The sequence below is a fragment of the Balaenoptera musculus genome, chromosome X (genome assembly GCF_009873245.2).
Source record: "Balaenoptera musculus isolate JJ_BM4_2016_0621 chromosome X, mBalMus1.pri.v3, whole genome shotgun sequence".
NCBI lineage: Eukaryota > Metazoa > Chordata > Mammalia > Artiodactyla > Balaenopteridae > Balaenoptera > Balaenoptera musculus.
In genome coordinates this window covers 58,676,202-58,700,216 of record NC_045806.1, presented here as the reverse complement: position 1 = coordinate 58,700,216, position 24,015 = coordinate 58,676,202, and the positions used below count along the sequence as shown (strand labels likewise).

Sequence of the window (24,015 nt, the reverse complement as noted above, 5' to 3'; positions counted from 1 at the left end):
AATATTACTTATAATACAACATAAATATAAATTGCGAATAGTTTGTAGATACAATATAAGTGTTATGTGAATAGTTAGGCCTGTGCATGGCAAACTCAAGTTTTGCTTTTTGGAAGTTTCTGGAATTTTTTAATTAATTAATTAATTTTTGGCTGCGTTGGGTCTTCGTTGCTGCCCATGGGCTTTCTCTAGTTGCAGCAAGTGGGGGCTACCCTTCGTTGCGGTGTGTGGGCTTCTCATTGTGGTGGCTTCTCGTTGCGGAGCATGGGCTCTAGGCGCATGGGCTTCAGTAGTTGTGGTTCATGGGCTGTAGAGCGCAGGCTCAGTAGTTGTGGCGCACGGGCTTAGTTGCTCCGCGGCATGTGGGATCCTCCTGGACCAGGGCTGGAACCCGTGTCCCCTGCATTGGCAGGCGGATTCTTAACCACTGTGCCACCAGGAAAGTCCAGCCCTGTATTTTTTTTTTAATTTTTATTTATTTATTTTTATTTTTGGCTGTGTTGGGTCTTCGTTTCTGTGCGAGGGCTTTCTCTAGTTGCGGCAAGCAGGCCACTCTTCATCGCGGTGCGTGGGCCTCTCACTGTCGCGGCCTCTCTTGTTGCGGGGCACAGGCTTCAGACGCGCAGGCTCAGTAGTTGTGGCTCACGGGCCTAGTTGCTCCGCGGCATGTGGGATCTTCCCAGACTAGGGCTCGAACCCGTGTCCCCTGCATTGGCAGGCAGATTCTCAAACACTGCGCCACCAGGGAAGCCCCAGCCCTGTAATTTTTTCTTTTTTTAATGATATTCTTGTCTGCTTACATTCTTCTTTTTATGTATGTATGTATGTATGTATGTATGGCTGTGTTGGGTCTTCGTTTCTGTGCGAGGGCTTTCTCTAGTTGCGGCAAGCGGGGGCCACTCTTCATCGCGGTGTGCGGGCCTCTCACTATCGCGGCCTCTCGTTGCCGAACACAGGCTCCAGACGCACAGGCTCAGTGATTGTGACTCACGGGCCGAGTTGCTCCGCGGCATGTGGGATCTTCCCAGACCAGGGCTCGAACCCGCGTCCCCTGCATTGGCAGGCAGATTCTCAACCACTGCGCCACCAGGGAAGCCCCCAGCCCTGTAATTTTTTTAAAAATATTTTTGATCTGCAGTTGGTTGAATCTGTGAATGCAGAACCGTGGATACAGACGACTGACTATTATTTTAGGGAGGGTGATATTATAGAATATATGTCATTATTGAAAAAAGTCCCAGTGATAACACTGTGTGATTCAGCAATTCATAGTCTGCATCTAACTCCAGCTCACCGTTTCCCTACATGGACTGAATGGCTGTGGCGCACAGGCTTAGTTGCTCCACGTCATGTGGGATCTTCCCGGGCCAGGGCTCGAACCCGTGTCCCCTGCATTGGCAGGTGGATTCTTAACCACTGCACCACCATGGAAGCCCCTAGAGATGGTTTCTAAATTAACTTATGGGATATACTGAGAATCAGATAAAGCAGTTCTCGGAGGGAAGGGACTAACAGGTTAAAAGGAGTCTGCTTGACTTATCTTAAAGAACCACTGACTGAATACCTACTGCCATGCACACCAACATTTACCCACCTGATTCTGCACCCACAAACCCATGATGACAGAGTTCATAAAATACAAGGATTATTCAACACCTTTTAAAGAAATAAACAATGTATAAAACACATGTAGTCTTTCATACAATTTTATTTTCTCCCTTCAACCATTATAATATGATACCCGAATTTTGTCTTAACTGGAGGGTCTGTAAACACAGGCTTATCCAGCACACTTATAGGCAAGGCGAATGCTGCTTCTTGAAATGGTCCCACCATGGACCCTCTGGTCATCCAACCCAAGTCGCCCTGAAAAACCCAAAAGATTTGTGATGTCAAGTGGCCCTGAAGAGGGCACAGGTCTACTGTAGCTTGAGAATTTCCCAACACGAATGCTAAGGTTCCTAGGTTTATTCATCTGGGCTGGAGAGAAGTAGGCCCGACAAGGACAAACAGGGCTGAACCCTGGGCTGAACATACAAACACTCACAATGTTGCTGGGTGTCTGTTAGTTGTGCAAGTTTGGTTATGCCTAGGTTTAGACAAAGGTGACCCGTATTCAACTGTTCACAAGTTGGACATTTCTGCTTTTTTAAGATCTTTAAACTAAGATATGGCTAAAATTAATGGCGAAACAGAAATAATCCCTACTGCTGTGTGTCCTCCATGGGGGACATTTTAAATGATGAGTGCACCATACCCCTTGCCTGGCTTTATCTTCACTGTATTGTGTGGCCACTTCATTGAATTTCATTCCAGACTTTAACTTTTCCATGGCTTCCAAGATTTTTCCATGTTTTTCACACAGAATGTGTCTGACCTACAAGGAAAAAGTATGTTCACGTAATACATGGAGACCCAAATGATTCCTTTCCTCACAGTACAGCAGTCATGTCAGGACTACCCCCCACTAGTGAAAAAAACACATTCGCTCATGGCAATGGAAAATCCTGGAAGTCTGCCCAGTTGGGCGATGGCCACAAACCCATTTCCCATATCAAGACAATATCTCAGAACCCAGATTTAGATGGAAAATGGGCACTTGGCTGTGGGAAGCTCCCAGCCTTTACCATGTACCTCAATGGTAACAGGAGGAGGAAACATGATAATGGTTGAGAGCTTAGGTCCTGGAGTCAAATCCCCACTCTCCTGTATGATCTTAAGCATTTTTTTTTTTAGGCTGTACCTCGCAGCATGCAGGATCTTAGTTCCCCAGCCAGGGATTAACCGCTGAACCGCCAGGGATTAACTGCTGAACCACCAGGGAAGTCCCTTAGGCATGTTTTTAAACCTCTGAATGTTTCCCCATTTGTGCACTGAGATAACAGTACCTATATGTTCTCATAGGGTTGTGAAGATTGAGATGATGCAGCTAGCACTCAATAAAGGTTAGCTATTATTTCATCAAAGTGGGGATGATATGAAAAAAACCCACCAGGAAATACTTTTCACCAAAAGAGGCCCAATGTATAAAGCCTCCCCACAATTTAACACTTTGAAAATGAATCATATGTTGAAGATTAAGAATACTCAACCCGGGGACTTCCCTGGTGGTGCAATGGTTAAGAATCTGCCTGCCGGGCTTCCCTGGTGGCGCAGTGGTTGAGAATCTGCCTGCCAATGCAGGGGACATGGGCTCGAGCCCTGGTCTGGGAAGATCCCACATGCCGCAGAGCGACTGGGCCCATGAGCCACAACTACTGAGCCTGCGCGTCTGGAGCCTGTGCTCCGCAACAAAAGAGGCAGCGATAGTGAGAGGCCTGCGCACCGCGATGAAGAGTGGCCCCCGCTTGCTGCAACTGGGGAAAGCCCTCGTATAGAAAAACGAAGACCCAACACAGCCAAAAATAAATAAATTAATTAAAAAAAAAAAAAGAATCCGCCTGCCAATGCAGGGGACACTGGTTTGACCCCTGGTCAGGGAACTAAGATCCCACATGCCGCAGGGTAACTAAGCCTGTGTGCCACAACTACTGAGATTGCCTGCCTCAAGTAGAGCCCGTGTGCTGCAAAAACTACAGAGCGCATGCGCTCTGGAACCCATGCACCACAACTACAGAGCCCACGCACCCTGGAGCTTGCTCGCCACAACTAGAGAAGAGAAAACCCACACGCCACAACTAGAGAGAAGCCCACGAGCCGCAAGGAAAGATCCCGCGTGTTGCAACTAAGCCCCCACACAGCCAAAAATAAAATAAATAAATAAATAATAAATCTTAAAAAAAGAAAGAATACTCAACCCTAGAGAAGTATTCAAATGTAACCTATGTTTACATAAAGCCATGTTTTAAAAAAAATCACTGTATCCTTAAAAATGATTTTGTCAAGATATCTGTTTTGTAGGATTTCCCATTTCTCGTTCAAATAGAATCCGTTATTCATTTCTTACTGTCGTGTACTAGGGTGGGGGCTAAAGGTGTCTCCCTATAGAGACAGACAAACCATGGCTGTCCTCAGGATTCAATTACTGAAACGGGGGGTGAGAGGATCCCTGACTGGAGGAGCGACACAGGAGATACAGACACAGCAAAGGAAAGAATGTATCGAAAAGTAGGGCTCAGGGAGGCAAACTTCTATAGAATGTGTCCAGCACTGTCCAGGGGAGACAGGGACAAACAACCTGGACACTAGAGAGAGACATGTTGGGGGACGAGGATGGTTTCTCAGACCTCATCTTGGCCTGGCTAAAACACCTTCTCGACTGCCTCCGTCTTTCTGATTCCACATTCACAAAGCAACCTTCTGGTTCAACGATTGGGAAAGTGCACAAAGCATTCATGATCACAGAAAGGGGATCCCATCCACCACTTTATAAATGAATAAACAAGTATTCTGCTTTAGACAGTTTGATGGGTTAGACATAATGAGTCTGTAGTACCTGTGGAGTTTGCAAGTGTGACCGGCCAACTGGCAACTGTATGAGACTGGTGTCTTAGGAGAGACCAAGCTCCAGAGAGAATGTGGGAGTGATGAGCATGGAGGTAGTAGCTGACGCTATGGGAGGTGACGGATCACCCAGGGAGGCTACACAGACTGAGAAGAGGAGGAAAGCAGACTCAAGACATCCGTGGAGAATATCAATGTGTAAGCAATAAGCAAAGAAAGAAGCTCAACAAGCATGATAAAAACGAAGGGCCAGACAGGTAGAGAGAAAGGTGTGTTAAAAGAAACCAAGGCAAGAGAAAGTTTCAAGGAGGAAATGGTCAACAGGGTTAAATGCTTCAGAGTGATCAGGTTAGGAGTACAATCAATTTAGCAATGATTGACTGAGGACCTTAGCAAAAGCTGTTTCAGAAGAGTAGTAAGTGCACAAGCCAGGCTGCAGCAAGTGACTGAGGAAGTAACAGGAAGCAGGACAGTAATGCAGGTGGGTTTTCCCCAACTAACCGAGTTAGAAAAGAAGGAGAAAGGGCTCTAGTCAAAGGGAAAGGGTCACAGTCACGGATATATTTTAAAGATCCCTGGCTGTATTTTCAGAATGAAGGGAAAGATGCAGTAAAGAGGGAAAGGTTGAAGACAGAGCAAAGAAAGAGGGTGGAGATAAATGAAGGAGCAAGGCTGGGCATTCAGAGCACTGCTGGAAAAATCAGTTAGCCTTAAAGGAAGAGAGGTGAGAAGAGAGATGAGGGAGGTGTGGGTGAAGATAACTTTGTTGGTAGGGGGCTGGGAAGCCATGAGTTCGTGACTAAAGTTCTAGTTTCTATTTTCTTGTGACAGTTATTTCAGTTATCGAGTACTTAATACTCGCTAGGCACTGTGCTAAGTGCTTTACATGTGTGATCTCACGAAGTCCTCACACCAACCCCATGAGACTGGATCAGTGTTTCTCAACCCTGGCAAATGTCAGAATCACACCAAGAGCTTCAAAAAAATATATCAAGGTCCAGTCCCCACCCGCCAGAGATTCTGAGGCAGCTGGTCTGGGGTGGGCCCCTAGGCATTGAGACTTTTAGAAGCTCTTCAGGTGAATCTGATGTACACAGGGGTTGAGAACCCTGGATGAAGTTGTCTGCTGACTGACTGGAGGAGGGTGGTGGATGGCTTGAGGCAAGTGGCAAAGGATCGCTGTGCAGTACTGAGGGCCCAGCTCAGGTTAGAGACCAGGAATCAGTGGCCCCAACCCCTGAGGCTGTGTAACTCTCCAGTGGGGCCCAGCAGTTCTGGGTCTGAGTGTAAAGAAAGTAGATAATTGGATTGATCCTGAGTTGTAGTCTGGCAGGTGGATGCAGTGGATGACCAAAAGGAAAAGAAGGTGGGGCTCCTTGATCCAGTGGTCAAACCCTTCCATCTAATTTCCAGCCTACAAGACATACAGGATTTGGAGAACAGACATGAGGCCTGAGAGACGGTGAGGCGAACAGGGCAGGCCTGAGGGCCTGCCTGGAAGTCTGTGCGTGGAGAGGAACAGAACAGGATTGGGGGAGGTGGGAAGTGAGGGGAAGCAAGGAAGTTGTGGTCGGCAGGTGGGCTTCAGAATCTGGGCAGCTCTAGTGACACAGGGCAGGGGTGGGTTCCGGAGTGGGGTCTGAAGCAGAATAGCAGGATGTGGAAGGAGCCTAGACCCTAAAAGGCTGGAGGGTTTGGGGTCCCTCCCCTGCTGGGGCCTTCACAAACACTGGAGACAACCCAGCTGTACTCTAGCAGGTGAACAGTTCAACACACTACGGCACTTCCATTCCACGGAACACTACTCAGTAATACAAAGGAACAGACTATGGATACACACAACTAGGATGAAATCTGCAGAGAATTATGCTGAGCAGAAAAAAAGCCAATCCCGAAAGGTTACACACTGTATCATTTCACTCATATGGAAATCATAAAATTACAGAAATGGAGAAGAGATTAGTCGCTGCTATGGGGTCAAGGAGGAGGCAGGGGTAGGGGTGGGAGGGAAGTGGGTATCACTATAAAAGGGCAACAGGAGGAATCCCTGGGGTGATGGAAATATTCTGGATCTTGACTGTAGCAATGACAATCTCCTGGTTGTGCTAATGTACTAGGGTTTTGTAAGATGTTACCATTGGGGAAACAGGGTAAAAAGTACATGTACATGTATAAAAGGTACATCTACCTTACAATTGAATGTGAGTCTAAAATTATCTCAAAAGGAAAAGCTTAACAAAAGAGTTTAATCCTAATTGACTTTCCTAGCTAATTACATGCCACTCCTTTCCATATACCTCAGGTATAGCCACACTGAACTTATTTTTTTCCAGAAAGGACAAGATGCCTCTTTAAAGCCATATGCAGTGGAGCAGTCTCTTAGGTTAGGTGCTTGTGAAAGTCAGCACATAACAGTCAAAATTACCCTACAACAACCCTTACGAATATGGTGTACTTGAAACCAACATGTCAGCCCTCAGTAAGCCCAACACAGCCTGTCTCCCCCACCTGTGTTGTAACAATGACCACTTCTTCAGCTGGACTCCAGGACGAAGTAGCTGGCTTGTATTCAGGCACCATGTTTTATGAAAATTATCTTTGGATACCAGAATCCCACTTTACATGGTTGGATGTTCATACGCGAATGGAGGTCGACTATGGAAAAGCAAATTCATGTCTCCCATCTCTCTCTCTCTCTCTCTCTGGGTTCACTGAGTAGAAAAGTGGGCAGAATGGCCCACACTATTTACATTCGCTCTCCTTTTTTTTGGCTGCATGTGTATGGGTGCATTTATATGATACAACTCCACTACAGCTCTTCTCATATAGCAATGAAATTTCTTTCTTTACCTAACTGCTCCCAACTAGACTGTGATAACAGGGACCATCTCTTATCTGTCTTTTTGTTTTTTGAAATACCCAGAATTTAATACACTGCTTGGCACAGGGCAGATGTCACTAAATCTTTAATGAATGAATGAATCAAAGTATGGAACCCCATATCCTGACTGAAACGTGGAAACTGCCTTGTTACGTAGCACTAAGCAGTATAATTCTGTTTGCAGATTATATTTTCCCAGGGCAGACACCCCTCTGGCACTAGGTCAAGTACTTCAAGTAATTATTTGCAACTGTGTCCCCTCATTTTCATGGTCAGGGCTCTGGCTTGTAGCTCACGAGCGGGGGAGCTATCTAATGAGACCCGTGCCTTTGCCTGTTCATCTCAGTTCTTCGTTTTGTCAAATATTATTTCGTCCTGAGAAATAATTCATTCACTTACTTGGGAAGACCTAACTTAATACATTTTAAGGAAAAATACTAGAGTATGAAGAAATTCTGGATGTCTGAGAAAACATTTGAGAAAATATTTTAAATGAATTACTTTTCATAAGCGAGAGTGATCTATTATTTTCCACTTTTGTGTTATCTTACATCAGTATTAGGCTAGCCTTAGAATGAGTTAAGCATACTGTCTTTTCCTTTTATGTGAACCAAAATAACAGATGTATGTTATTTATATTTAACATGAAAAAAAGAAACAAGTAACTCACCTTTACTGCACTGCCACCACCTTTGGGACCCTGAGCCTTCTTGTCAGAACTCTCACTCCCAGAGGCTGCTTTTCCTTTAGAGAAGAGATGACAGGTGCTCATTTAAACTGCACCTTCACCTTGTTATTTACAGAAAAGTTCAACACAATAGGAGTTGATACTTCCATCATAGCACCAAGCTTCAAAAGGGAACTCTGTAGACACTTTACTACATCAAGCTAAATTAACCCGTGACTCACCTCTTAAAACAGGAAATTTGTGCCCTACATAAACCCTTCAAGGAAAATGGATACACAAGTGAGTGTGCTAATAGTTGAATGGGAGAGCCAAAAGCCTGGCCCAGATTCTCTGGACCCAATTTGAAATCCTGCCTTCTAAGGGCAAACCCCTGAGCTCTTGTGAGATTTCTAATAAGCACTGCAACTATGTATCTGAATACTCACAATTCCAGTAAGTAAAATCTCCAAGAATATATTTTAAATAAAGATCAAATTTCCCACCACCCATATCTGGCTAAAGAACACATTGATGTCCAAACTCCTGGAGTCGACTACATTGCCTATTGATACCTTCCTAAGAAAAGCTATCGTTATTCTGATTAAGAACCACTGGCAGCATCCTACATTTTACTATTGTGTCATTTTGCTACTATGCCAACTTCTGTGTTGATAGCAGCATACTTACTGTTAGAGGCTGATATTCCTAAGAACTATTGTTGGATTAAGTGTTCAGTTCAATAAACATTTCCTAAATAACTAAGTTCCAGGCACTGGGGATACAAAGATGAACAAGCCATGGTACCTTCCTTCAGGGAGCTCATATACTACTGGGGAAGATGGTTATGTAAAGTTATGTAAAATAGATCTTTTCAGGAGAATGAGCTATGCTCTACAGACAGGGGGCTGTGGAAGCACAAAGGGACATTTTAGCCAGTCAGGGAAGCTTTCCTGGATGAGTAGGAGCTGACCAGGCAAAGAAAGGACATAGGTGAGGAGACATTCCAGGGTGAGGGAACAGTGTAGTATGTGCAGGAAACTATGGGTGAAGCCAAATCTGAGGTGGGAGTGCTGTGAGATGAGCCCAGGGGAGGTGGTTGAGGATTAGGGCATGAGGGCCTGTGGGCCCCATTAAGGAACTTGGAATTTATCCTAGAAGTAATAGGGAGCCATTGAAAAATTTTATTCAGGAGACTCCATCTTACTTGTCTTAGGATCTCCAAAGCCTAGCACACAACAGTTGTTCAATAAATGCTCAACCAAACTGAAAATCCAAAATGCTGACCACCAAATGCCTAAGAAAATGTTACTGCCAAAGGAGTTTTATTACACCAAACTCTTCAAGGGGTTTGCTGTATATTCACTCTAGAACAATGATACCTTCCAATTATTCCATCCTCTCCCCCACTGGATGCTGTCATCTTCTGACCGCCACCTCACTCCCTGATTGACTGACGACTCTGGCAGCAACTTTAGGCTTCCTTTCCACCCTCATCACTGCCATCATCTTGGATGACCTCACCATCTATGCAGAGGAATCATCCAACAGTCTAATCTCACACTTCTGGACCTCCTTCCCAAATGCCCATGCCTTTTACTCCAGGCCACCTGTTGCCAGGGGCACACGATGGAACTGTGCCACTCAGAACTAGTAGTTCAGTCTCTGGCTACAACTCTCTGTTCTTCCAGCTTTCTCATGCCTCATTCCCACAACACGGGCTCTTTAATTTCACAGAGCCGCCCCCCCCCCATTCAGTCCCTTTATCCTGCTATGTCCCTCTAACTATCAGACTTCTCATTCCCTTCCCAGTCTGGATCCCATGCTTGATCATCTGAACTGCGTCCCCACTGGCACCCTTAATTCCCTTGTGTTGCTTTCCTTCTATTATCATTGTCCAACAAAACCTCAACCTTGGCTCAAGGCTACACCTAGCTCTTTTCAGTTCTGTATTGTGCCACTTATATGGTACTAGGTAAATCATGACTAAGCAGATCGTGTCCTCTACAAATTCATGGCCTTCAATCTTAGGCTCTCAGCCCTGAGAGAAATCCTTTTATAAGTGTTTTATCCCCTTTCTCATCACCCCAACGACTATTCCAAACCTTTACCACTCTCAAGACCCCTACCCAGTCCCTGCCCCGCAGTCTTAAAAACTACCCTTGCCTTCCACTTTATTAAAAAATTCAGGCCACTAAGCCAGATCTCCTAAAAACTGCCCCCCCTCTGGCCCCAATTTTTACCACCACATCCATCCTCGTCTCTTGGTGACGTCAAACATAAGGTGTCCCTTCTTCTATTCAAAGGTCAACTGCTCCACCTCTTTTCTCCCAAATCACACTCGTCTGTACCTTTACCTCTCTAGCTCTACTGGATCCTTCATTTCAGCCTCCCAAGTTTTGCTCATTCGGAAAAAACTAACAAAATCAAGTTTTCTCGTAATCCTTTGGCCTCGTCTATCCACCATCTCATCCCCATGCTTTTTAATCAAAACTTTCCAGAGAAGTCCACACCGACTGTCTCCAACTTATCACTTCCTGGTCAGTCTTCTAGTAACTGGCCACCCGCTGCCTCCGCCCCGGACCCCGGGGACCACCGGTCTGCTCCCTCCCACCCGCTCCTCACCCAACCCCATTCTCCTTGGTTGCTCTGGCTGCTGTACCTTTCCCCCCTTTCCCAGAACCGCTTTTTCCTTTCGGCGGCATCTCCGAAATTCGCCGTCGACCTCTCAACTGCTTCGGTTACCGAACAAAGCCCCTTCGGGCCCCACCGGTATGTCCTAAACATATGCCTGAAAGTGACATCGCAATTGGCCATCCTTACTGTGACTCCGGAAGCAGGCATATCTTGGGGCAGGCCCGGTCCTTTGGCTCTAGGGCGAATGGGGGCTGAAGAGTCTGACCAATAAGGAGCTCGGGCCGGGTAGAGGGGCGGAGCCAAAGGTTGGGCCGGGGCGGTAAACCCAGCCTCTGCGCTTTTTGAACTTCTTTCACATGCCCTTATTTGCCCCCAGCTCCCCCGCTTCCCTACCCACCTCCTCCATGCGTGCGTAGTGAAAGCCGCGGACCTCTGCAGTCTCTCCGCGCTGGCTCTAGCCAATCCCGCGGGGCCGCCAGACAAAGGCAAAGCAGGAAGAACAGTGGCGGCCGCCTTTCCCTCCTGCGCCTTCCTACACACGGGCCTACACTCCCTCGCGGGTTTTCGTTTTTAAAGTTTATTTTGCAGCCTGTAGTTGACTGGGTTCAAAAGGTACTTTTTTTTTAAAACATCTTTATTGGCGTATAATTGCTTTACAATGGTGTGTTAGTTTCTGTTGTATAACAAAGTGAATCAGCCATACGTATACATATATCCCCAAATCCACTCCCTCTTGCATCTCCCTCCCACCCTCCCTCTTTTAAAAGAAGACTATCGCCCGTCTGCCTCTTGCAGAACTCTGTCATGAAGAAAAATTGGAAGCAGTCTAAATTCCCCTTAATAGGGTATTGTTTAAATAAATGATGTTTCAACCACACAATAAGATATGCTCCACTTAAAATAACTAGTGTAAAGCTCTCGGTAGAGACACGAGAAATGGCTTTAAGGAAGGTTACAGACCAAGCTATAGAATATGATTTTTTTAAAAAAAAGGCATCTCGTGTACTATATAATATTTGCTTATAGAGGACAGGAAGACTATCCAGCAAAACGTGACCAGTGGTGCCAGTGCAGTGTATGTTTCTGCACAGTTTCCAAAATTTCTGTAATGGTGCAGCGTAATATAGTTAAAAGCATGGATTCTGGACCGCCTGGCTTCAAATCGCATCTCCATGAGATAGCTGTCCTAGCTTGCCCCTGCCAGCCAGAATGTATAGGTCCTCCAGCTCAGAGTTTAGTTTTTGGATACAGTCTTGTGGGACTTGGGATGCTTCATGCCCAGACTGGGGGATCAAGTATTTCTGAGACTGTGCCACCTCCAACTCATACATTACAAGCAGCCCCCTCATGTTGTACTGCTGTCATTTCTGAACACGTTACAGCTTAGGCACTCCTTGTGTTGGATTGGGAGTGATCAACTGTGGGGAGCACATCCAGCGCTGAGGAGATCATTGCTCCCCCACTTCTGAGGTGGATCCCACCTGTGTATTGACTTTAAAAGTTCAGCTGGGAGATGGGGCGGGTTGACAATGACAGTATGGCCTCATGTTCATCAGTTCATCCACAGCCAAGAGGCTGAGGGGGCACCTTTACTTCTGGTTTTTCTTAGGGGACAGCCTTTCCTGCAACCACTGGCTATGGCAGTCTTGCAGTGGGAATGAAGCAAAGTTCAGACCCCAATGAAGAGCCAGCATTAAATGGCTGATGTACCTGGCAAATGCTTGGTGCCTGGAACGTTGTGAGAGTTCTGTGCGTTCCAGCAGATAACAACAACAACAGTAATAAACAAGCCTGTGTAAGTGGCTGAATGTGCCCAAAGCAGTGCCTAAAGGCCAGTAGTTCAAAGGAGAAAACGATGGGCATAGGTCCAGGGGTTTTGAGGTCAAAAGCACTTTAAGACTGATAAAATCATGTACGATCTCAACTATGCAGTATGCATCACAAACATCTTAAGTGTTAGCTTTGGGATGTGAGTTTATGGCTAACTTTCATTTTTTTTCTGTTTAAATTATATTCTGTTTATATGAATTGGCATATATATATATTTTATTATTCAAGAAAAAAGATAATGCTATTTGTAAAACAAACAACAAAAAAGCTAGCCTCTATACAGGGTTAAGTCTGCACCAGTCTGTGGAGGCCAGCTGTGGAGGAGCCTGTGGGAGCAGAGTGATGAATGAACAGCAGGGCGGGCAGGGAGGCAGAGAGGAGAAAACTTCAGCCTCGAAACCATGGTAACGACTGCAGGAGTGTGCACAGTGAGTCAGAGCCAGGGATGGCTGCCAGTCGTATTTTCTATTAATTATCTCCTCAGACTGATTCTTCCACACATTTCTTAAATGAGGAAAATCAGGAAGGGAAGCTGGCAGCCCTCTTCCCAGGACACAGTTTCACAAACCTTGACCCAAACTCACTGTCCTGCCCCACCTGCTCCACAACCAAAGGGCTGCAGTTTCTTCCCCATTTGAGATGCCAGCAGAGCTTATTCTGAAAGGGGGCCTTGATGCAACAAAACACAGAGCTCTAGTTGATCCCATTCAGAGGAGGTCAGTGTATGGGGAGCTCTGGGCCCCAGACTCTAGGGACAAAGGTAGGAAAAGGTCACCTTTGGAAACTGAAACCGGGAAAATTCAGTACATGGTAGATGAGAATAGCCACCTGCAAAAGTAGCCACCCATCAAGGCAAATGGATGGAGGGATATTGCTGATGGGATGGATGTGTCTCCTGAGCACAGTCAGTGGGCGGAAAACTTTCTGTCCCTCTTCATGCTGTTGTAACATGTCTGACATGAGATAAGCTTTGAACAACTGTTTTTTAAAAATTTTTACTTATTATTTATTTGGTTGTGCCATGTCTTAGTTGTGGGCTCCTTAGATGCAGCTCGCAGGCTCCTTAGTTGCAGCTCGAGGGCTTCTTAGTTGTGGCATGTGAACTCTTAGTTGCAGCATGCATGTGGGATCTAGTTCCCTGACCAGGGATTGAACCTGGGCCCCCTGCATTAGGAGCGCAGAGTCTTAACCACTGTGCCACCAGGGAAGTCCCAACAACTTTTTTTTTTGTTTTAATTTATTTATTTTTGGCTGCGTTGGGTCTTCGTTGCTGGGCGCAGGCTTTTTCTGGTTGCGGCGAGTGGGGGCTACTCTTCATTGCGGTGCACGGGCTTCTCATTGCGGTGGCTTCTCTTGTTGCGGAGCACGGGCTCTAGGCGCGTGGGCTTCAATAGTTGTGGCACGCGAGCTCAGTAGTTGTGGCTCACGGGCTCTAGAGCACAGGCTCAGTAGTTGTGGCACACAGGCTTAGTTGGTCCGCGGCACGTGGGATCTTCCCAGACCAGGGCTCGAACCCGTGTCCCCTGCATTGGCAAGTAGATTCTTAACCAGTGCGCCACCAGGGAAGTCCAACAACTGTTTTTTTAAAAAGGGTGTCAGAGAAGAATATTCCATCTAGGTTTGTCCAGCATTGTCTAAGCAAAAGAGCTGCAGTTTCTGGAGAACATTAATATTCCAGTATCTAGTGAGGAGGATTTTTTTTGGAGGCAGTGTTCATTTGAGGCAATGGTGACACAAATGGCACATGTGGCATGAGAGATCTTCATGATCTCTCTTAGTTTCCACAACAGTCTTATTGGCCGAGAATCATCACTGCCATTTCAGAGCTGAAGACACAGGCTCAGAGAAGTTAAGTAATGTGTTCAAGTTTTCACAGCTAAGGACTGTGGCACTGTTGGGCTCAGAACTTAGGGCTGTGTGACTTCCAAGCTGGTACCCTCTGCATGATGACACTACTCCAGGCTTTGCCATTCTGTAAATGAAATTCAAGAACATCCAGTTCCCTTTGTTCTGAGTGCCTGTTCTCCAAGTCAGCTTCCCAGGGACCTCTCTGCCCAAGAGGTGCCAGGGCCAAGTTATGGCCCCACCATGAGACAGAAATAAACTCACCTCTGGTTTATGTGTCAGTGTATTGGTTCAGAGTAATCTAGAAGGTGATTGCCTCTGCCTATAGTGCTGTACCTCCCAAGCCCAGAAGCACAGAGGCGAGGAGAAGGAACACGGTGTGGGTGGGGGCCAGTGGGCAGAGCGAGGTAGCCGAGGCAGAGGCGGGATGGTTAGAAAGAGGTCTTCTGTGTCCTTGGGAACTGGTCTCCATGTCCAGTGGATTCTGCCTCCTAAACAGCTCTTTCTCCACACCCTTCATCATTTTATAGTGAACAATGCACACTTCGCTAGGATTCAGCAGTCATCTCTTGTACTGGCTCCTGCCCTCTTCCCTGCTGCTGCAGCCTTTTGCATGTTCTCTCGACCATTGGAACAGCCTCCACATTGGTGTCTCAGCCACCAGTCTCACCACCTCCTCCAAACTACCCTCCCCAGCAACTGATAGAGAGCTCTCAGAAACACAGATCTGACCCTCCCCCAATGAAGACCCTTCAGTGGCTCCCCACTATTTGAGAGGCTCCTTAGCCTGGAGGGCCAAGGGCCTTTCTGCTGACATCTGCAGTCTCAGCTCGTGCTGGTCCCCACTGGGCTCCAACCATGTCGAGTTACCATCTACAGGCCCTCAAGTATACAGTGCTCTCTTAAGACTCCATGCCTTTGCACATGCTGTTCTCTCTACCTGGAATACTCCTTCCCCATTTTTGATCTAGCTAACCCTTATTTACCTTTTAAGAGCAAGATCAGGTGTTACTTCTTCCTGGAAGCCTGCCCTGACCCTCTTCTCCACCTTCTTCCAGGCTGGGCTAGGCACTCCTCTGTGCTTCCAAAGCACCCTGTGCTTATGTCTGCCATTTGTATGATTTGGAGTAGCAGTCCGTGACATAGATGGACCATAGTTCATTTATTCACTCATTGAAAAACATCTGGGTTGTTTTCAGTTTGAGGCTATTACAAATCAAGTGGCTATAAACATTTGTGTATAAGTTTTTGTGTGAATACAAGTTTTCATTTCTCTAGGATGATTTCCAAGAGTATAATTACTGAGTTGTATGGTAATTGCATTTTAGTTTTGTAAGAAACTGCCAGAGTGTCTGTACCATTTCACATTTCCTACCAGCCATGAATGGGTGATCCAGCTTCTCTACCTACTTGCCAGCATTTTGTATCATTACAATTTTTTATTTTAGTCATTTGGATAGATGTGTACTGATATCTCATTGTGGTTATTTTTAAAAATTTTTTTTATTTTGGGCTGTGTTGGGTCCTCACCACTGCGCGTGGGATCCCTCCAGCCACGGCAAGCAGGGGCCACTTTTTGCTGCAGTGTGTGGGCCTCTTACTGCGGTGGCCTCTCTCGTTGTGGAGCACAGGCTCTAGGTGCGTGGGCTTCAGTAGTTGTGGCACGCAGGCTCAGTAATTGTGGCTCACGGGCTTAGTTGCTCCACAGCATGTGGGATCCTCCCGGACGAGGGCTCGAACCCATGTCCCCTGCATCAGCAGGCAGACTCCCAACCACTGCGCCACCAGGGAATTCCCTCATTGTGGTTTTAATGTGCATTTCTCTAATGGCTAATGATGTTGAACATCTTTTCATGTGTTAATTTGATGTCTGTAATTCCTCTTCAGTGAAGTAAATGTCATGTCTTTTACCCAGTTTCTGATTGGATTTTTTTTGTTATTGAGTGTCAAGAGCTCTTTATATATCCTAAATATGAGTACTTTGTCAGATATGTGGTTTGCAAATATTTTCTCCCAGTCTCTAAGCTTGTCTTTTCATCCTCTTAAGAGGGTTTTTAGCAGGGCAAAAGTCCTTAATTTTTTTTCTTTTATGGATTTTTCTTTTTTTTTAAATAAATTTATTTATTTATTTATTTTTGGCTGTGTTGGGTCTTTGTTTCTGTGCGAGGGCTTTCTCTGGTTGCGGCGAGCGGGGGCCACTCTTCATTGCGGTGCGCGGGCCTCTCACTGTTGCGGCCTCTCTTGTTGCAGAGCACAGGCTCCAGACGCGCAGGCTCAGTAGTTGTAGCTCACGGGCCCAGTTGCTCCGCGGCATGTGGGATCTTCCCAGACCAGGGCTCAAACCTCTGTCCCCTGCATTGGCAGGCAGATTCTCAACCACTGCGCCACCAGGGAAGCCCCGGATTTTGCTTTTATAGTGTCATGTCTAAGAACTGTTTATCAAGCTGTAGGTCTCAAAGATTTTCTCCTATATTTTCTTCTAAAAGTTTTATAGCTTTATGTTTTACACTTAAATCTGTGATACATTTGAGTTAATTTTTGTGGAAGGTGTGAGGTTTAGATTGAAGTCCTTTTTTTTCTTTTGGCATATAGATGTCCAATTACTCCAGCAACATTTGTTGAAAAAGCTGTTCTTCATTAAACTGCTTTTGTACTTTTGTTAAAAATCAGTTGACTGTACTTGTGTGAATCTGTTCTGGATTCTCTATTCTGTTCCATTGATCTATGTGTCTGTCCCTCCATCAGTATCACATAATGTCATGCAGCCTTCATTAGTGTTGCTACATACTAAGTCTTAAAATTGGGTAGAGCAATTTCTCCCACTTTATTCTTCTTTTTCAAAGTATTTTTAGCTATTCTAGTTCTTTTTACCTTTCCATGTACATTTTAGAATAATCTTGTCTGTATCTACAAAAAATGTTGCTGAGATTTTGATAGGAATGGTGTTAAACCTGTAAAACATTTTGGGGAGAATTGACATCCTTACTCTGTTGAGTCCTCTAATTCATGAACACAGTATAACTCTCCATGTAGTTAGATCTTCTTTGAGTTCTTTCATCAATGTTTTGTAGTTTCAGCACACAAGTTCTGTACATGTTTTCTTAGATTTATACCTTTGCATTTCCTTTGAGTGATTTGTGCATGATATTGTAATTTTAATTTTGGCTTTCACATGTTCATTGCTGATATTTAGAAGTACAATTGAGTTTTGTATGTTGATCTTGTATCCTGTGTACTTGCTAAACTCATTTATTCATTCTAGAAGGTTGGGTATTATGTTTGTTTGTTTTTGTAGATTTCTTGTGATTTTCTATAGAGACCATCATGTCATCTCCAAATAGGGATAGTTTTTTTCTTACTTTCCAATCTGTACGCCTTTTGTTTCATTTTCTTGTCTGGCTAGGACTTCCAGTACTATGTTGAATAAGAGTGGTAAGAGTAGACATCCTTGCCTTGCTCCCAATCTTAGGGGAGAAAAGATTTGATATTTCACCATTAAATATGTATAATGTTAGTTGCAGGGTTTTTATTTATTTATTTATTTTTTATTTATTTTGGCTGCACTGGGTCTTCATCGTGGCATGTGGGGTCTTCATTGCGGTGCACGTGCTTCTCTAGTTGCGGCGCACAGGCTCTAGAGCGTGCAGGCTCAGTAGTTGCAGTGCACCAGCTTAGTTGCGGTATGTGGGATCTTAGTTCCCTGACCAGGGATTGAACCCAGGCCCCCTGCACTGGGAGCGCTGAGTCTTAACCACTGGACCACCAGGGAAGTCCCCAGTTGTAGGGTTTTTATAGATGTTCTTTACCAACTTGAGGAAGTTCCCCTCTCTTCCTAGTTTTCTAAGGGTTTTAAAAATGAATGTGTGATTAATTTTGTCAAATGCCTTTTTTGCATAAGTTGATATAATCATGTGATTTTTTTCTTCTTTAGCCTGTTAACATGGTGGATGACACTGATTGATTTTCAGATATTGATTTTCAAATATTGAACCAGCCTTGCATCCTTGGAATAAACCCTACTTGATTATGCTGTATAATTCTTTTTATATATTGCTGAATTCTATTTGCTAATATTTTGTTGTGGATTTTTACATCTATATTCATGGAGGATATTGATCTGTAGTTTAATTTTTGTACTGTCTTTGGTTATTGTATCAGGGCCTGGCCTGACAAAATGAGTTGGGAAGTGTTCCCTCTTATTTTCTGGAAGAGATTATATAGAATTGGTATTAATTCTTCTTTAGATATTTGGTAGATCTGTCCAGTGGAACCACCAGACCTGAATATTTCTCTTTCTTAAAATATTTATTTATTTATTTGGCTGCGTGGGGTCTTAGTTGCAGCACGTGGGATCTTTGTTGCAGCATGCGGGATCTTTCATTGTGGTGAGCGGGCTCTTTGTTGCAGTGTGCTCCCTAGTGTGGCGCACAGGCTCAGTAGTTGCTGCACACGGGCTTAGTTGCCCCACGGCATGTGGGATCTTAGTTCCCCGACCAGGGATTGAACTCGTGTCCCCTGCATTGGAAGGCGGATTCTTAACTACTGGACCACCAGGGAAGTCCGCAGACCTGAATATTTCTTTTGGACAAGTTTTTTAATTACATACGCAATTTTCTTCAGAGGAATTGGTCCATTTCATCAAAATGTCAAAATTTATCTGTGTAGAGATATCCATAGGGTTTGCCCGTTTCTTTTCTATTATTGATAATTTGTATCTTCTCTCTTTTTTCTAGTCTTGTTAGAAGTGTGCCAATTTTATTCATCTTTTCAAAGAACAAGATTTTTGTTTCATTGATTTCCTCTATTGTCTGTTTTCAATTTCACTGATTTTTGTTCCTATTTTTATTATTTCCTTCTTTTTGTTTGCTCTCCTTCTGGAACTCCCATAATATGTCTGTTAGCCTGCTTGCTTACCTTTTTGTGGGGTCCCTGAAGTCTTTGCTCCTTTAGCTTGTGTTCAGCTAGTATTGGACATAAGTTTCCTTGAACATCAGGAACTAAAACAAGCAAACAAACAGCTTCTCTCCCAGTATTTGTGGTTTGGCTCTGTGCTGGGTCACCCTTTCAACAGCCTGATCATTTACAGCTCTGCCTTAGCCTTCACTTACAGCTTACTATGAGCTTAGAGATCAGCCAGAGGTGAAAGCTTAGGATCTTTTCAGATCTTTTCTGAGCATGCATTCTGTCCTGGGCATGCATTTGGCTTTCTAAGCTCTCCAGTATACACAGGTGCTTTCAAATGCCCTAATTTCCCAAAGAAACTCTACCCTAGGCCTTAAGTGGTCTATTGTATGTCTCAACGATAATCTTTTGCCCTGGAAAGATGCAGGTTTTCAAGCAATGCCTGCTACCTTTTCACTCTGAGCAAGTTCCAAGTTCAGTCCTTCAGGTAGCCCCCAGACAGTTTAGAAGAGACAAACAATTTGCAAGCAAGGTCTTCTCTATTCCCTCTGGAAACAGGGATGATGTCTGCATGGTGGGAACATAGGTTGTCATCTTCAAGACCACTACCCAGTCAGGGAAGAAGTGAGGAGAGGGCAAAGCCATGAAGCTTTTCTACTTACCATTTTAAAGTTACCTTTTTCTTGATTCAGCATTTGCTTGGTTGCTATAAACCTTTGACTATTTTCCAGGGTCCTGACAAAGTTGGTTCTGATCGTTTCTGCTTGTTTTTCAAGGTTTCTGTGGAGGGATAGGCATTTGGATTTGCCTACTCTGCCATTTTGCTCCCATCACTCCTCCAACCCTTTTATCATTATGTAATTTCCCTCTTTGTCCTCGGTAATTTTCTTTGCTCTAAAGTTTACTTATCTGCTCTCAAGTTCATTAATCTTTTCTTCTGCAGTATTTAATTTTCTATTAATTTCATCTAGAATATTTTTCCTCTCAGTTATTTATAAGAATTTTAATCTGGGTCTTTTAAAATATCATTTCTTTCTCTTCTTATTGTGCTTATTCTTTCCTCTGTCTTCTTGAATATATGGAAGATAGTTATAATCACAGTTTTAACATCCTTGTCTACTAAATAGATCATCTGATTCTGTTTCTGTTGATTGATTTTTCTTTTTTATGGGTTGTATTTTCTTGCATCTTTACATATTGTTTATATTAGTCTTTTTTTTTCTGGCTGCGTTGTGTCTTCATTGCTGCGTGTGGGCTATCTCTAGTTGTGGTGAGCGGGGGGTACTCTTTGTTGTGGTGCGTGGGCTTCTCATTGCAGTGGCTTCTCTTGTTGCAGAGCACGGGCTCTAGGCACACGGCCTTCAGTAGTTGCGGCACATGGACCCTAGAGCACACGGGCTTCAGTAGTTGCGGTACGTGGGCTTAGTAGTTGTGGTGCACGGGCTCTAGGGCACACGGGCTTCAGTAGTTGTGAAACGTGGGCTCAGTAGTTTTAGTGCACAGGCTTAGTTGCTCCGTGGCATGTGGGATCTTCCCGCACCAGGGCTCGAACCCGTGTCCCCTGCATTGGCAGGCAGATTCTTAACCACCGCACCACCAGGAAAGTCCGTATATTAGTCTTTTTTTAAAAATCACAAATTACTACAAACTTAGTGCTTTAAAATTTTTTTTAAAATTTTTATTCTTTGGCTGCACCACGCGGCATGCAGGAAATTAGTTCCCTGACCAGGGATTGAACTTGTGCCCACTGCAGTGGAAGCACAGAGTCTTACCCACTGGACCACCAGGGAAATCCCAAACTTAGTGCTTTAAAACAACAATACCTATTTATTATCTGACAGTTATGTAGGTCAGAAGTTGGGTGGGCTTGGCTGGATTCTCTAGTTAGGGTTTCACAAACTGAAAATCAAGATGTCAGCTGATCTGGGCTCTTATCTGGAGCCTCTGGCTAAGAATCTGCTTCCAAACTTATTCAGGTGACTGAAGGTCATTTCCTTGCACCTGTACGGCTATGGTCTCTGTTTTCTTGCTGGCTGACAGCCTTGGGCCACTCTCTGTTTCTTGAGCTACTTGTATTCCCTAACACTTGGCCCTCTCCATCTTCAAGTTAATGATGGTGTGTTGAATCCTTCTCACATTTAGAATCTCTCTCAGGTCCTCCTCTACTACCAGCCAGAGAAAACACTCTGCTTTTAAGATCTCAATGTGATTAGACTGGGCCAACCAGGATAATCTCCCTTTTGATTAACTCAAAGTCAGTTAATTAGGGACCTTAATTACATCCCCCAAATCACTTTTGCCATGAAGCTTAGCATAATCATGGGTGTATGATCATATTTATAGTTCTTGGGATTAGGGCAAGAAGTCTTGGGGAGCCATTTTGGAATTCTGCTTTACACGATGTTAATATTTGATTGGATGCCAGACATTGAATTTTATGTTGTGTGTGCTAGATTTCTGTATTCCTTTAAAGATTCTTGAGCTAGGTTCTGGGATGCAGTTAAGTTACTTGGAAACAGTTTGATTCCTTTGAGGCTTATTTTTAAGTCTTGTTAAACGGAGCCCAGAATAGGCTTCAGTCTAGATCTAATTTGACCCCACTACTGAGGCAATAGCCTTCTGAGGACTCTAATCAATTCCCCATGAGTCAGGAGTTTTGCAGCTCTTCTTGGTGGGAACATGAACTATTTATAGTCCTATGTGAGTGCCAGCAATTTCTGCTCCTACTCCTTTCAGGCAGTTTCCTCCAAACTGATCAGTACTCATCTGAATACTTGAGGAATACCCTCTGCAGATCTCTGAGGTTCTTTCTTTCTATGTGGTGTCCTCTTCTCTGGACTACTGTCCTGCGAACTCTAGCTGCCTTGGTCTTCTTGGACTCTCAGCTCCATTTACCCAACTCAGAAAGTCCACTGGATTCTAACTGGGTTCCCCCTCCCTGCACCAGAGCCTGGAAACTCTCACAAAGTAGTAGCTGGGGCAACTGTAGGGCTTACCTACTTTGTTCTCTGTCTCTCAGGGATCACTGTCCTTCATTTTCTGATGTTCAGTGTCTTAAAAACCATAATTCATAGTTTCATATATTCTATTATTTTTTTTTATTTTGGACAGAAGGATAAATCTGGTCACTGTTACTCCATCTTGTCCAGAAAGGGAAGTTCTGAACTTCATATAAATGGAACCGTATAGTAGGTATTCCTCTGTATCTGGCTTTTTTGGGTGAGTAGCAGCAGTTCGTTCTTTTTATTTATTTATTTTAAAATTTATTTTATATTGGAGTCTAGTTGATTTACAATGTTGTGTTAGTTTCAGATGTACAGCAAAGTGATTTAGTTATACATATACATATATCTATTCTTTTTCAGATTCTTTTCCCATATAGGTTATTAAAGAGTACTGAGTAGAATTCCCTGTGCTATACAGTAGGTCCGTGTTGATTATCTATTTTATATGTACTGTGTTTATGTTAATACCAACCTCCTAATTTGTCCCCCCCACAACCTTTCCCCTTTGGTAACCATAAATTTGTTTTCTAAGTTTGTTGAGTCTGTTTCTGTTTTTCAAAGAAGTTCATTTGTATCATTTTTTAGATTCCACATAGAAGTGATATCATATATTTGTCTTTCTCTGTCTGACTTACTTCACTTAGTATGATAATCTCTCAGTCTATCCATGGTGCTGCAAGTGGCATTATTTCATTCTTTTTTTATGGCTGAGTAATATTCCACTGTATATATGTACCATGCCTTCTTTATCCATTCCTCTGTCAATGGATATTTAGGTTGCTTCTGTGTCTTGGCTCTTGTAAATAGTGCTGAAATGAACGTTAGGGTGCATGTATATTTTTGAATTATGGTTTTCTCCAGATATATGCCCAGTAGTGGGATTGCTGGATCATATGGTAGCTCTATTTTTAGTTTTTTAAGGAACCTCAGTACTGTTCTCCCTAGTGGCTGTACCAATTTACATTCCCACCAACAGTGTACGAGGGTCCCCTTTTCTCCACACCCTCTCCAGCATTTACTGTTTGCAGATTTTTTTGCTGATGGCCATTCTGACTGGTGTGAAGTGATACCTCATTGTAGTTTTGATTTGCATTTCTCTAATAATTAGTGATGTTGAGCATCTTTTCATGTGCTTTTTGGCCAACTGTATGTCTTCTTTGGAGAAATGTCTATTTAGATCTTCTGCCCATTTTTTTGATTGTGTTCTTTTTAAAATTACTGGTAATATTCCATTGTATGGACATTTTCTCTTTTTTTAATGGCTGCATAGAGTTCCATTGTATGGATGTATCATAATTTATCTAACTGGTTTCCTATTGATTTGCATTTAGAGATTATTTCTGGTCTCTTGTTATGACAAACAGTGCTGCAATGAACATCTTCTTTTAAAAATTTTATTGAAGTATAGTTAATTTACAATGTTGTGTCAAAGTGATTCATTTATACATATATATATGTATATATGTTCCTTTTCATATTCTTTTCCATTATGGTTTATCATAGGATATTGAATATAGTTCCCTGTGCTATGCATTAGGACCTTGTTGTATCCATCCTATATATAATAGTTTGCATCTGCTAATCCCAAACTCCCAATCCTTCCCTCCTCCACCACCTCCCCGCTTGGCAACCACAAGTCTGTTGTCTATATCTGTGAGTCTGTTTCTGTTTTGTAGATATGTTCATTTGTGTCATATTTTAGATTCCACATATAAGTGATATCATATGGTATTTGTCTTTCTCTTTCTGACTTACTTCGCTTAGTATGATAATCTCTAGGTCCATCCATGTTCCTGCAAATGGCATTA

At 43.8% G+C, this 24,015-nt stretch overlaps 1 protein-coding gene and 1 non-coding gene across 3 annotated transcripts in view; both read right to left on the bottom strand.

Annotated features, from left to right (window-relative positions):
• Positions 1-10,776, bottom strand: part of PIN4 (peptidylprolyl cis/trans isomerase, NIMA-interacting 4) — an 85,892-nt gene extending 75,116 nt beyond the window's left edge. The window contains exons 1-4 of one of the 2 annotated variants that reach the window (XM_036840997.1): positions 10,651-10,776; positions 7,995-8,068; positions 2,258-2,377; positions 1,691-1,866 (exon numbers count right to left, since the gene is read on the bottom strand). In XM_036840997.1, coding sequence (XP_036696892.1) covers positions 1,708-1,866; positions 2,258-2,377; positions 7,995-8,068; positions 10,651-10,693 — 396 coding nt within the window. In that variant the 5' untranslated portion in view covers positions 10,694-10,776 and the 3' untranslated portion in view covers positions 1,691-1,707. Of the gene's footprint in view, positions 1-1,690; positions 1,867-2,257; positions 2,378-7,994; positions 8,069-10,650 lie in introns of those variants that run through there. The other variant, XM_036840998.1, reaches the window with a different exon arrangement.
• Positions 10,777-13,589: 2,813 nt separating this feature from the next.
• On the bottom strand, positions 13,590-13,662 carry TRNAR-CCU. Its single transcript has one exon. It is a non-coding gene; the product is annotated as a tRNA-Arg (tRNA).
• Positions 13,663-24,015: the final 10,353 nt, after the last annotated feature.